Genomic DNA, 13,672 nt, shown 5'->3' on the forward strand with positions numbered 1-13,672 from the left:
CGCCTTCCAGTGCAGGGGACATGGGTTCTATCCCTGGTCAGGGAACTAGATCCCACATGCATGCTGCAACTAAGAGTTCCCATGCCACAACTAAGGAGCACATGTGCCGCAACTAAAGGAGCCGGTGAGCTGCAACTGAAGGAGCTGGTGAGCTGCAACTAAGACCTGGTGCAACCAAAATAAATCTCAAATAGGTAACCTGCCCAAAAGTTACTGAGCTGGGAAGTGGTAGAGCTGAGGCTGGAATCTGGGCCCATCTTCCCTGTTTTCTTTTCATTGTGCTGTCCTGCCTCTGATGGTAGGTGCCCTGGCAGAAGGGCAGGAGACACGCAGGCGAGCCACTGTTAGAATGTAGTTAGAGCTGTGCTTAACTTTGGAAAACAGTACTGTGATAATGGTACTTTTTTTCTTCAAATTAGAATTTGAGTAAGGAATATAACCAATATTCTGGAATAAACCCAGTAAAAGTATTATTCGTTTTGGTTAAACCATTACCTTGTGATCTTGGCTAAGCTTCTTTCTCTTTTTGTACTTCAGCTCTATCTTTTATAACATATATGTGGTTAATAGGTATCTATTTATATCCAAAGATATTTTATGATGTTAGGAGTACTGTTCAAACTCTGGAAGTAAGTAGAAAGTACTACACAAATACTAAGTTTTAGTTCTTAGTCTGAATATTGACATTTGATATCACCGTGTTTTTCCTTTGTAGCATCACACCTTTACTTTTTTTTTTTCATTCCTAGGCAATACGCACATAGTTTATCAACATGATCACAATCTTTAGAGAAGCTAAAGTTTTAATGGAAAACGGGGAGAAAATTTAAGGGGTACATTTTTTACCATGCTTTGTGTTATTGTCCTGCCCATTTCTTTTAGAATACAAACCAATTCAAAATGCCCTACAGAGCATTTTAAATTTACAGAGCCTGTGGAACACTGCCCACTTTTGCAAATGGAAGGTCAGAAACAGTTATTTGCTGTACAGCAAAGCCCCACACAGGCAGCATCTGCATCTCGGTCATATTTGTATTTCCCAAGAGGCTTTGCACGAGGGGGGTGCTTAATAAATATTGGTTGAATAATTGAGTTGTTGTTTTCTACCTTTCTTTAACCTTCACAGTTCAATTTGTTTGCTTAAAAGAATTTCTCATCACAATTTCTGAAAGCTTAAACACTAAGGTTTGTGTTTATGTAGGTATGTAAAATGATAATTACAAAATGCTGTTTTATGTTTTAGCTAGTGAAAAATGATGGCTTCTCTTTTATGACTTCTATAAACCAGTAAGAGATCTGAGCACCCAAAGATCTGAGCACCCAAAGGCTTATGTTATTGTTTAAAGATTCTTTTGAATTTTCTAGTAAACATTAGGAAAAAAACCCCTCACAATTGCACAGAAAGTCTGATGTGTTTTTATTTGCATTTTTAAATTAAAAAAAAAAAAAAACAGATTTATTTACTTATTTTTGGTTGTGTTGGGCCTTTGTTGCTGCATGTGGGCTTTCTCTAGTTGCGGTGAGCGGGGGCTACTCTTCGTTGCGGTGCGCGGGCTTCTCATTGCGGTGGCTTCTCTTGTGGAGCACGGGCTCTAGGTGCGTGGGCTTCCGTAGTTGTGGCACGTCGGCTTCAGTAGTTGTGGCACATGGACTTAGCTGCTCTGCAGCATTTGGGATCTTCCTGGACCAGGGATCGAACCCGTGTCCCCTGCGTTGGTAGGCAGATTCTTAACCACTGCACCACCAGGGAAGTACCCTTAATTTTTTCATTGAAGTATAGTTGATGTACAATATTATATGTTACAGGTGTACAATATAGTGATTCACAATTTTTAAAGGTTATGCTCCATTTATAGTTATTATAAAATATTGACTATACTCCCTCTGTTGTAAAATATATCCTTGTAGCTTATTTATTTTATACCTGATAGTTTGTACCTCTTAATTCCCTACCCCTGTCTTGCCCCTTTCCCCCCTCTCCACTGGTAACCACTTGTTTGCTTTCTGTATCTGTGAGTCTATTTGTTATATTCACTAGTTCATTGTATTTTTTAGATTCCACATATAAGTGATATCATACAGTGTTTGTCTTTCTCTGACTTATTTCACTTAGCATAATACCCTCCAGGTCCATCCCTCTTTCTGCAAGTGGCAAGTTTTCATTCTTTTTTACAGCTGAGTAGTACTCCACTGTATATATATACACCACATCTTTATCCATTCATCTGTTTTTTTTTTAAATTTTTATTTTATATTGGAGTATAGTTGATTAACAATGTTGTGTTAGTTTCAGGTGTACAGCAAACTGATTCAGTTATACATATACATGTATCTATTCTTTTTAAAATTCTTTTCCCATTTAGGTTATTACAGAATATTGAGTAGAGTTCCCTGTGGTATACAGCACACCTTTACTATGCTATGTCTTTTTTTTCCCTCCTGACACTGACAAAGAGATTTGTTCAGAGAACTGACTCTGAGGATGACACTCTTCATTGTATCTCAGTGGCTTAGGCTCCACATGCGGTTTCTTCTCTGTCTTTAATTAAACTTGTTTTTTTCAGTGCTGTAGCTGGGAGCACTGTGTTGACACAACTCATTCTTGTACAGAACAGATTAAAATGTCAGTGTTCCAATGTTCTCATCTGTGGGAAAAAGAAAATATTTGGGATATTTTATTTATAACTTTTAAAAGACTCCTCTGTGGAGAAAGATTACTTGTAGGCTGGAAAACCATTTGACAGTTAAAGGACAGAACTCTAATATTAGTCTAACAAAAAAGGGGGAAAAAGAATGAAAGTTTACTAAAACTCTTTTCTAGGGATTTAGAACACATCTTTCTATTTCCTTCTTAATTTTCACTTAATTGTATCTTTTAATTCCCTAGTGTTCTGCTTAATCCTTCTAGATGCTGTGTATGCAGAATATTGACAGTTTCCACAAAAGGCAGTTAGTCAGTCATTACAGTAAACACACATATTATGTGGAAGGAGGGCTACTAGTCAAGGGAAATGGAGTTGGTGTATTGAGGCTTTAACCTTCATATCAAGTCTGAATGTATCTGTTTTTACAATGGAGTCATTAATATTAGCTAGTTACTGATGAGTAGGTCCACAAATTCACCTTGCTACAGCTTGAGACTCTTTTCTGCCTATCAGGTGTTCACAGGATATAAGCTACATCAGTTAATGCTGGGTGCTGTGCAAATTTCAGAAGTCACAGTAAAGAGATAGGCTTGCTGCAAATTGATGAGGTAGGGACTTAATAAGAGGAGCCAATACTAATGGAACACTTGCATGCATCTGGAATATTTAAAAGTGTCTATATGTATTGATGTATTGACCGTCTAATCCGCACAGCTCTATGAATAGGTGATGTTATCTTTGCTGTACAGATGGGAAACGGAGGCCTGCAAATTTAACTTGTCCGAGGCAACACAAGAAATGGAGAAGCTGGATTTGAATCCAGGGAGTCTGGTTCTGTAGCCTATTCTATTAGAGAGTTTCTGAAAGTTTATTAACTCTTGATATTGTACGGTTTGGGAGCTTTTACTCTCTGGTGATGTTGCCTGAGTGGCGTCCTGAGAAGTAGGAGCTTGCTGTGACTCCTCCATTTCTCTTTTCTTTTCTCCTCCATTACATGCTGAGTCCCATTAATTCTAGACAACATCTCTCAAATTTGTCCCATCTTTCCTATCACACCTGCTACTGTCTTAGTTCAGGCATCTTCGGGACATAGCAGCAATCTCCCGATGTCCCTCCTGTCTCCATTCTAAGTGTCTCCCTGTCCAGCCTCGCAACTGATTATCCGCATTGATTCTATAGTAAATCTTTATAAGAAACCAATCTGATCAGGTCCTTCACAGGATTAAATGTAAAATAATACCTAGTTATAGGCATGTATCACATTTTACTCATCCATTCACCAGTTGATAGACGTTTGGGTGGCTTCTACTTTTTGGCTATTACGAGTAACATTGTTATGAACATTCACGTAAAAGGTTTTGTGTGGACACAGGTTTTCATTTCTCCTGGATGTATACCTAGGAGTGGAGTTGCTGGGTCAAATGTTTTTTTGAGGAACTGCCAGACTGTTTTCCAAAGCAGCTGTCCCATTTTACATTCCCACCAGCAGTGTATAAGGTTTCTAATTACCCCACGTTCTTGCCAACATGTTTTCCTTTTTATTTTATTTGATACTTGCCATTGATACTAATACTAATGGATGTAAAGTGGTATCTCATAGTGTTTTTGATTTGCATTTCCATGATGGCTAAGGATGTTGAGCATCTTTTTATGTGCCTTTTGGCCATCTGTATATCTTCTTTGGAGAAATGTTTATTCAGATCTCATTTTTTAAAACTGAGTTTATTTGAGTAATGAGAGTTCTTTATACATTCTAGATACAAGTCCCATATCAGATATATGATTTACAAATATTCTCTTCCCTTTTGTGGAACTGTCTTTTCACTTTCTTGATAGTGTCTTTTGCTTTTTTCCTTCTATTTTTTGGCTGTGCAGCGTGGCATGCGGGATCTTAGCTCCTGGACCAGGGATCAAACCCGTGCCCCCTGCAGTGGAAGCATGGTGTCTTAACCACTGGACCACCAGGGAAGTCCCTTGATAGTGTCTTTTGAAGCATAAAAGTTTTTAATTTTGATGAATCGCCAAATATCTATTTTTTTCCTTTTGTCCCATGTGCTCTTGCTGTCATATTTTAGAAGCCATCGCTCAACCGAAAGTCATAAAGATTTACCCCTAAATAGAATTATATAGTTCTAAATATAGTACTTAGGCTTGTGATCTATTTGGAGTTTTTCTTTTTGTGTGTATGGTGACAGGAGGGGGTCCAACTTCATTTTTCTGCATGCAGGTATCCAGTTGTTCCAGCACTATTTGTTGAAAAGACTAATTTCCCCCACTGAATTGTTTTGGCACCTCTTAAGAAAAAAATCTGACCATAAATGTAAAGGTTTATTTATGGATTCTCAGTTCTATTTGATCTATCCATCTATTACTGTAGCTTTGTAGTAAGTTCTGAAATAGGGACGTATGAATTTTCCAGTTTTTTTCCTCTTTTGAAAGGTAGTTTTGCCTATTCTGGATCCTTTGCATTTCCATATGAATTTTAGGATCTGAAACATTTCTGAAAAAAATGCAGCTGTTATTTTGATATGGATTGAATTGAATATGGAGATCAATTTGGGAAGTATTGTCATCTTAAGTCATCTAATCCATCAATGTGGGATGTCTTTACATTTATATTGGTATTCTCTAATTTTTCAATGTTTTGTAGTTTACATTCTATAAGAATTGAGGAACACTTTTGCCTAAGTTGTGGGACTGTATTTTATTTTGGTATCTGTTTTTCTAAATTATATACACAAGCATCATATATTGTTTATACAGTAAAAAGTTATGCCGTAAGGAGAACACTGTTTTACTATGGATTGCTAAATCGTGAATTAGGATATATAGTAAGGTCCCCCATTTTTATATTCCTGAATATGGTTAGTTATGCCTTTGTTAGAGAATTGGAATCTCTCCCACAGGGACCCACCGCTCCAGGACCCACCGTCACACTGATTCACACTCCCACGAGGACTCTCTCTGAGATGGGGAGACAGAAAGGTGCTTCTGAGGAGGTGGTGGTGGCCTTGGGGCCTTTACACACTCACCCGTGGTCTGGCAGTGGATCACCAGGATGTTGGCCATCTCAGCAAACTTAACACTGGAGGGGTTCTTTTTAATTTCCTTCAAAAATTCTCCAAGGACCACCTCACACCTACCAATGAGCAAAGAGAAAGGAAATAGCTCATGCAGCCAGAGCCAGAGGAGCCGCCACCAGTGCCATTTCTGCTGTGCTCTGTGGGATACGCTTGTCAGATGGACCTTTTTCAGAGGCTGGGGGTGGATGATCTTCTAGCTCCTCAAAGCAGGAAGCACACGAGCCAGGAAGAGGACGGTGAATTTCGTGTTCTCCTGCCGCCGCCTGTCGGTTGGGTGTGGGGTACGCGTTCTCGCCGAGGGGCCCCTGCAGCCACCTGCCCCTCCCCTCCTCCACTCACATTTTCCGAATCTCTTTGCCGTTGTCGCCCAGGATCTGGAAGAGTCCATCCAGGATCTCCGGCAAATAATCCAGCAGGTTAATGTCTGGCACGGACTCCAGAACCAGGATCTGCCCCAGGGGAGGAAACCATCAGGGAAAGTCACCAGCCAGAGAACCCGCATCTCCTCGCCCATCCTCCGGACTGGCCAGTGAGAAGGGGCCCTGCTGAGGCATCTTTTCATGGCACTGCGGGTGTCCCATGGGGGAAGGGGTGCTAGTAGCTGTTGTTTCTGTTCAATGGGCAGGGGAACGGCGATTTAACCCCAAGGCAGTTCAGATGCCCAGGGGCGGGGCAGGGGGTGCGGGAGAAAACCCATGGGAAAGGTGGGCAAGGCTAGAAGAGGTGTGACAGCTGGAGGAGCACAGCTGGCTTCAAAGGTAAATCTGGGTGTTTCCAGAGACAAGGAAGGAACCGCATCCTCTTCAGAGGCAAACGTGATAGGCTTTGGGGGCAGAGCTGAATAAACATGTTATCTGGTGTTATCGGCTCCTAGAGGGATAACAATCAGGCATCCCCGCAGCCACAGGAAGTGCCCAGGTGAGCCAGAGAGCAGACCTCACTCAACTAGAGGCTCGTTATGGGTGGAGAAGGAGTGTCGCGGGGCCGGATCTTACCCAGGAGATGATGAACTGCCTGGCATACTGGTTGTTGGAATAAATCCTCTCCCGCAACAAGGGGATGAAGCCCACCAGGTCGAACTTGTTGCTCTCCGTCACGATGTCCTGTGGGTCAAAGGCATGAGAGCTGCCTGCTGGGGGCGGGGCTGCCTGACCTGGCTAAATCCCTGGCCCGGGCTGGCTCCAGGGGTCAGGCGGACACAGAGGAAGATGACGGAGCCTGAGTCAGGCAGGAGAGGCCCCTGGAGCACCCCTCCTCACACAGGCTGAAGGACCAGCAAAAAGGACGCACTGAAAGCAGGAATCAAGGTCGAGATAACTAATCAAAAGGCAAAACTCTGCATCTCTGTGGTCTGGATCGAATGCCCTGGTGAGCTGAGCATAAATTGCCCTTGTCACTGGGGGCAGGGTGGGGTCAGCATGAGGGGACATTAGGGGAGACAGAATGGTTCTGTATTTTGATCCTGCTGTTGACATAACTCTATACTATCATCATAGAGCTGTATACTATCTATTCCATTAACTGTAAGTGAAAAAAAATTTTTTTAAATTACGAAGAGCATCAAGACCCAGGGTGCAAGGCCGCAGAGCCAGCCTTGAGGTCTGAGATGTGGAGAGAACGGCAATAAAGAAATCACAAGTCTGCAACACGCTGCTGGGGCTCGGGGGTCAGGGTCGAGGCCCTGGCTGGTGTGTACATCCCTCCAGGAGAAGGGCTCACCTTGCCCAGCGCGATGGAGCAGGCGGCCAGGCCGATGAGGCCCCCTTTCCGGCTGTGGGGGTGCTGGGACAGGGCAAACTCCTGAGACAGCGTCTGGATCACATGCTTGATCTGCACGGTGTTGTTCTGGGCCACGAACTCCTGGACCAGCCTGGAGAGGGAGCAGAGAGGGGCTGCAGGACCAGCGGGATCAGGCGGCTCCTGCGGCTGCCGGCCTGGGGCCCGGGGCTGGGGTGAGGGAGGGAGATGACCGGTTTAGAAAGAGGAACTGGGAGTCAGGCATCTCGGGGCAGGGCTTTCCCAGTTCTGCTGCTGACCGGGAGGCGTTGGCTGGGTCACGGTCCTTTCCCTTTTCTGGGTCTCCGTTTCCCTTTGTCTACGACAGAATGAAGAACGGTGGTGAACAGTGTCACTTCTGGGAATCTGAGAGAATGCAAGTGAATGTCCTGCTGGGGCCCCAAAACTGTAGTGATCCACCGTCTTCAATACTTGCTCAGTGTTGCAAGCAGTTCCTGCACCCAAGCGGTTCTCTGTGTCTGTCACTGTTTCTGGGGACAGTGCTGAACTGGGCCCACATCCAACAGGGAAGATCCACAAACAAACAAGTATGTGTAGCAACATGACACAAGCAACACCACAGAAGCAAGAACGCCGTAGGTAAGTCTACCTGGGCTGATGGGGAAGCGCCATCTGAGTCAGATCTTAGAGCCATTATAGTAGGCATTTTCCAGGTAAAGAAAGGAATGCAGGGAACCTCAGGCACAGGGAAGAGCCTGGCTAAAGGCGGGGGCCCTGAAAAGACACGGTGTATTTAGGGAAGGGTGAGGAGTCCGGTGTGTGGAAGGGGTGGCTGGGGACAGTTAAAGGAAAAGACGAGCCGGTGAAAGGTTTCCAGCAATGGGGTGACATATTTATGTCTATGTTTTGACCAGAGAGGCTGCCCTGGGTGGGGGTGGGCTGGTTTGACAGAAGGAGACTGAAATATCTCCAAGGGAGAACACCGCAGCTACCAGGGTCAGGAAGGGGGGCCTGAAATATGGCTGAGGCAGTGGGAAGCAGCAGGGAGAGGGGAGAGGGCAGGAAGGGTAGAGACGCCGGCAAGGTGCCCACCTTGGGCGTCATGCTAGCAGGGAGAGGGGGTCTGAGGGAGGCCCCGCCCGAGTGGAGGCGAGCAGAGGGAGGCCCAGCTCCGTCAGGCACCAGGGTCTCCTTTCAGAGCCCAGTGGACGTGAAGACGCTCTGCCCTTCGGAGGCTCACAGCGTCTCTGCGGTGAGAAGCCTCATGTGGGCAAATGGTGGCATAAGGGGCCCAGATAACCATTGGGGAGCTGCGGCCTGGGGGTCAGGGACATCTTCCCAGGAGTGGGAACTGAGCTGGACCTTGGAGGAGGCAGGGACCCTGAGAGAAGGAAACAGGTGTTCCGGGCAGGAGGAAATGTATGGGCAAAAGCAAGGAGGGGAAATTTGCCAAGTTTGCCTGGGGTCCAGAGAACAGCAGGAAATCAACTGGGATGAGCTGGCCTGGCAACTCAGATTCAGGAGAAGGGATCTCACATCATGGCTAACAGGGAAGCTGCTCATGGGTTTTGAAGAGATGGTCAAAGAGTGTTTTAAGAAAAACCCCATGATCATCTCATTAGATGCAGAAAAAGCTTTTGGCAAAATTCAACACCCATTTATGATAAAAACTCTCCAGAAAGTGGGCACAGAAGGAACCCACCTCAACATAATAAAGGCTGTATACCACAAACCCACAGCAAACATCATTCTCAATGGTGAAAAATTGAAAGCATTTCCTCTAAGATCAGGAACGAGACAAGGATGTCCACTCTCACCACTGTTATTCCACATAGTTTTGGAAGTCCTAGTCACGGCAATCAGAGAAGAAAAAGAAACAAAAGGAATACAAATTGGAAAAGAAGAAGTGTTTGTAGATGGCATTATACTATACATAGAAAATCTTAAAGATGCCACCAGAAAACTATGAGAACAAATCAATGAATCTGGTAAAGTTGCAGGATACAAAATGAATATACAGAAATCTCTTGCATTCCTATACACTAACAATGAAAGATTAGAAAGAGAAATTAAGGAAACAGTCCCATTTACCATCGCAACAACAAGATAAAATACCTAGGAATAAACCTACCTAAGGAGGCAAAAGATCTGTACTCAGAAAACTGTAAAACACTGACGAAAGAAATCAAAGATGACACAAAGAGATGAAGAGATATACCATGTTCTTGGATTGGAAGAATCAATATTGTGAAAATAACTATACTATCCAAAGCAATCTATAGGTTGAATGCAATCCCTATCAAATTACCAATGGCATTTTTCACAGAATGAGAACAAAAAATTTTACAATTTGTATGGAAACACAAAAGACCCTGAATAGCCAAAGCAATCTTGAGAAAGAAAAACAGAGCTGAAGGGATCAGGCTCCCAGACCTCAAACTATATACTACAAAGGTACAGTAATCAAGATAGTATGGTACTGGCACAAAAACAGAAATGTAGATCAATGGTACAGGATAGAAAGCCCAGAGCTAAACCCATGCACCTCTGGTCACCTAATCTATGACAAAGGAGGCAAGAATATACAATGGAGAAAACACAGCCTCTTCAATAAATGGTGCTGGGCAAACTGGACAACTACACATAAAAGAATGAAATTAGAACATTCCCTAACACCATACACAAAAATAAACTCAAAATGGATTAAAGACCTAAATGTAAGACTGGACACTATGAAACTCGAGGAGGAAAACAAAGGCAGAACATTATCTGACATAAATCACAGCAAGATCTTTTTTGACCCACCTCCTAGAGTAATGAAAATAAAGACAAAAATGAACAAATGGGACCTAATTAAAAGCTTGTGTACAGCAAAGGAAACCATAAACAAGATGAAAAGACAATCCTCAGAATGGGAGAAAATATTTGCAAACAAAGCAACTGACAAGGGATTAATCTCCAAAATGTATAAACAGCTCATGCAGCTCAATATCAGAAAAACAACCCAAACAAAAAATGGGTGGAAGACCTAAATAGACATTTCTCCAAAGAAGACATACAGATGGCCAAGAAGCACATGAAAAGACGCTCAACATCACTAATTATTAGGGAAATGCAAATCAAAACTGCAATGAGGTGTCACCTCACACCAGTCAGAATGGCCATCATCAAAAAACCTACAAACAATGAATGCTGGAGAGGGTGTGGAGAAAAGGGAACCCTCTTGCACTGTTGGTGGGAATGTAAATTGATACAGTCACTATGGAAAACAGTATGGAGGTTCCTTAAAAAACTAAAAATAGAATTACCATATGACCCAGCAGTCCCACTACTGGGCATGTACCCTGAAAAGACCATAATTCAAAAAGACACATGCACCCCAATGTTCATTGCAGCAGTATTTACAAGAGCCAGGTCATGGAAGCAACCAAAATGCCCACTGACAGAAGAATGGATAAAGAAGATGTGGTACATATATACAATGGAATATTACTCAGCCATAAAAAACAACGAAATTGGGTCATTTGTAGAGATGTGGATGGACCTAGACTCTGTCACACAGAGTGAAGACAGAAAAAAAAACCAAATATATTAATGCATATATGTGGAATCTAGAAAAATGGCACAGATGAACCAATTTGCAGGGCCGGAATAGAGACGGAGATGTAGAGAATGGACATGTGGACATAGTGGGGGAAAGGGAGGGTGAGATGAATTGGGAGATTAGGTTTGACATAAATACACTACCATGTGTAAAATAGCTAGTGGGAACCTGCTGTATAGCACAGGAAGCTCAGCTCGGTGCTCTGTGGTGACCTAGACGGGTGGGATGGGGTGGGGGTGGGGGTGGGGTGGGGTGGGAGGGAGATCCAAGAAGGAGGGGATATAGGTACACATATAGCTGATTCACTTCGTTGTACAGCAGAAACTAACAACATTGTAAAGCAATTATACTCCAAAGGAAAAAAAAAAAAAGCTGTGAGATGGATGGGAACGGGGAGACTGTCCCATCATCAGGTGGGAGGGACTAGGACCAGTGCAGCAGCTGAAGGTGCGACCAGGGTGGCCTAAAGATTACAGACGTCCAAGTAGCTGCCTGGCTCACTGTCTAATTGCTCTGTGCCCATCACGGCAAGTACACTGCTCGCCTACGGCATAAATGGGGGTCTCCAGCTGGCTCAAAGAATTTTAAGGACAGTCAAGTCCAAAAGGTATCAATTAGTTTGTGTGGTTCCAGCTTGGTGTCAGCAGCCTGCTAGTAATTAGCATTGTTTAAAATAAACGTGCTGGGACTTCCCTGGTGGTCCAGTGGTTAAGACTCCAAGCTCCCAATGCAGGAGGCCCAGGTCCGATCCCTAGTCAGGGAACTAGATCCCGCATGCATGCCGCAACCAAGAGCCCTCATGCCGCAACTAAAGATCCCACACGCTGCAACTAAGACCTGGCACAGCCAAATAAATAAGTAAATATTTATAAATAAATGTGCTGTCCTTTGAGGCTGTGACCACTCCTGTAAAGAGGCTGTTCAATGGGGATTACAGGGCTTGATAAAGATTGAATCCCACAAGTTGTAGGGGGCATCTATCCTGTGCCTGGGACTGTGGCCACAGATGAATCAAACAGGCCTGGCTCCTGAGCTGGCGGATGTGGGGGCAGAGACAGGGATTCCAGGAAGGGGCTGCGCAGATGGCCTGTGAGGGGCCTCTTGCTTTGATCTTTATAGGGTGTGATTCCACCAAGCCCACCCCAGGGGGCTGAGGGCTGTGGATGAACCAAGGGCCTCGGGAGGAAGCCAGTTCCATAGGTGCCCCCTCCCTAAGCAGTGTAATAAGGCGCAGCAAGGATGGCTCTACATAAACCCGTTGTATTCTCAAACAGGACAAACCAGCCAGATGAGGCCCAGTGGTGTGTCAGAGCTCTCTGACTATTATGACAGACACAGCCTCTTGAGAAAAGCCCTGCAGGTGTGCCAGAGAACAGCTAGAGCATTGGTGGTTCAGTGGTAGAATTCTCGCCTGCCACGCGGGAGGCCCGGGTTCGATTCCCGGCCAATGCAGTGCTGCTTTTTGGCCTCTTCCTGGCAGGCTCCCCCAGAGATCCTGCCGCAGGATCCAGCTCCTCAGCCACGCCCGGCCTGCAGCAGCCAAGGGGGCTGCGAATCTCTGAGCACACTTCCCTGCTTCGTGAGCATGACCAGCAGCTGGGTTCTCCACAGAGGCACCACTGGCTGTGGGGCCCTTCACCCCGCAAGCGGACTCCTGCTGCACCCCCTCAGCCTTGGCCAGTCTCCAGCAGGAAGCTGTGCTGAAGCCTGTGAGCTGTAAAACAGCTCAACACACCACGTGAACGTGGGACGGGAGGACCCACACTGCAAAGAGGAGGAAGTCCCCAGAGTCTCAGTGGGCTTTTTGCTACTGAGAAGGAACGACTTGAGCTCTACTTTCTGTCCTGACGCCTGAAGGCAAATCAACTTCTCTCTCTCTCTCTCTCTCTCTCACTCACACACACACACACACACACTCTCACTCTATCTCTCCCTCTCTCTCTCTCTCCCTCTCTCTCTCTCTCCCTCTCTCTCTCTCTCTCTACCTCTCTACCTCTACCTCCTCCTGCCTTCTCTCCTGCTCTGGAGCCTAAGCTTCTGCCCTTGCAGCCGTGCTGATGTGGCCTTCTATTCTGTGAATCAGCGTACAGACCGGGGGACTGGGGTTAAGGGGGTGCTCACACAGCTGCTCACAGCTGGAGCACTGGTGGTTCAGTGGTAGAATTCTCGCCTGCCACGCGGGAGGCCCGGGTTCGATTCCCGGCCAATGCAGCAGCAGCAGCAGCAAACTTTTTTTTTTATCATCCTAAGAGACTGGGTTTGACATTTCACACTGCCCACAGCATTGGGGATACAGTCTGAAAAACCTAGAATGACTTTTTTCTAGGTTGAGTTTTCCACGCCTGTTTCCTAAATTCCAGAGATCTAGATCTTGTGTCGCCTTGTTCTTGCGGAGTCCAGGATTTGGGGATCACCAAAGCCGCTGCAAGAAGCTGTGCCTCCCCTCCTGTCCAGACAGGCTGCCCGGGGACTCTGACCGCGCTGCCCCTGGGGAAGCCAGGCCGTGTGTGTTTCTGCTCCGTCCGCGTTAGAGCAGCCCTGAGAGTGGGAGTAACGACATTCATGAGGCTCCAGCAGGGCAGCAAAGGAGACCCAGCCCTGCC

The 13,672-nt window shown here is 45.3% G+C and overlaps 1 protein-coding gene and 2 non-coding genes across 3 annotated transcripts; 2 read left to right on the forward strand and 1 right to left on the reverse strand.

Moving 5' to 3' along the window:
- Positions 1–1,400: 1,400 nt before the first annotated feature.
- On the reverse strand, positions 1,401–8,569 carry LOC137752358 (protein VAC14 homolog). Its single transcript, XM_068527089.1, has 6 exons — positions 8,558–8,569; positions 7,448–7,675; positions 6,724–6,831; positions 6,068–6,177; positions 5,678–5,784; positions 1,401–2,645 (listed from the first exon to the last, which is right to left on the reverse strand). The coding sequence occupies exons 1-6, from the start codon at positions 8,567–8,569 to the stop codon at positions 2,617–2,619; spliced, it is 594 nt and encodes a 197-aa protein (XP_068383190.1). The 3' UTR covers positions 1,401–2,616.
- Positions 8,570–12,450: 3,881 nt separating this feature from the next.
- Positions 12,451–12,521, forward strand: TRNAG-GCC (transfer RNA glycine (anticodon GCC)). The gene has a single exon. It is a non-coding gene; the product is annotated as a tRNA-Gly (tRNA).
- A 688-nt stretch (positions 12,522–13,209) lies between these two features.
- TRNAG-GCC (transfer RNA glycine (anticodon GCC)) lies at positions 13,210–13,280 on the forward strand. The gene has a single exon. It is a non-coding gene; the product is annotated as a tRNA-Gly (tRNA).
- The last annotated feature ends 392 nt before the right edge of the window (positions 13,281–13,672 follow it).

This window comes from Eschrichtius robustus, chromosome 19 (genome assembly GCF_028021215.1).
Source record: "Eschrichtius robustus isolate mEscRob2 chromosome 19, mEscRob2.pri, whole genome shotgun sequence".
Taxonomy (NCBI): Eukaryota; Metazoa; Chordata; class Mammalia; order Artiodactyla; family Eschrichtiidae; genus Eschrichtius; species Eschrichtius robustus.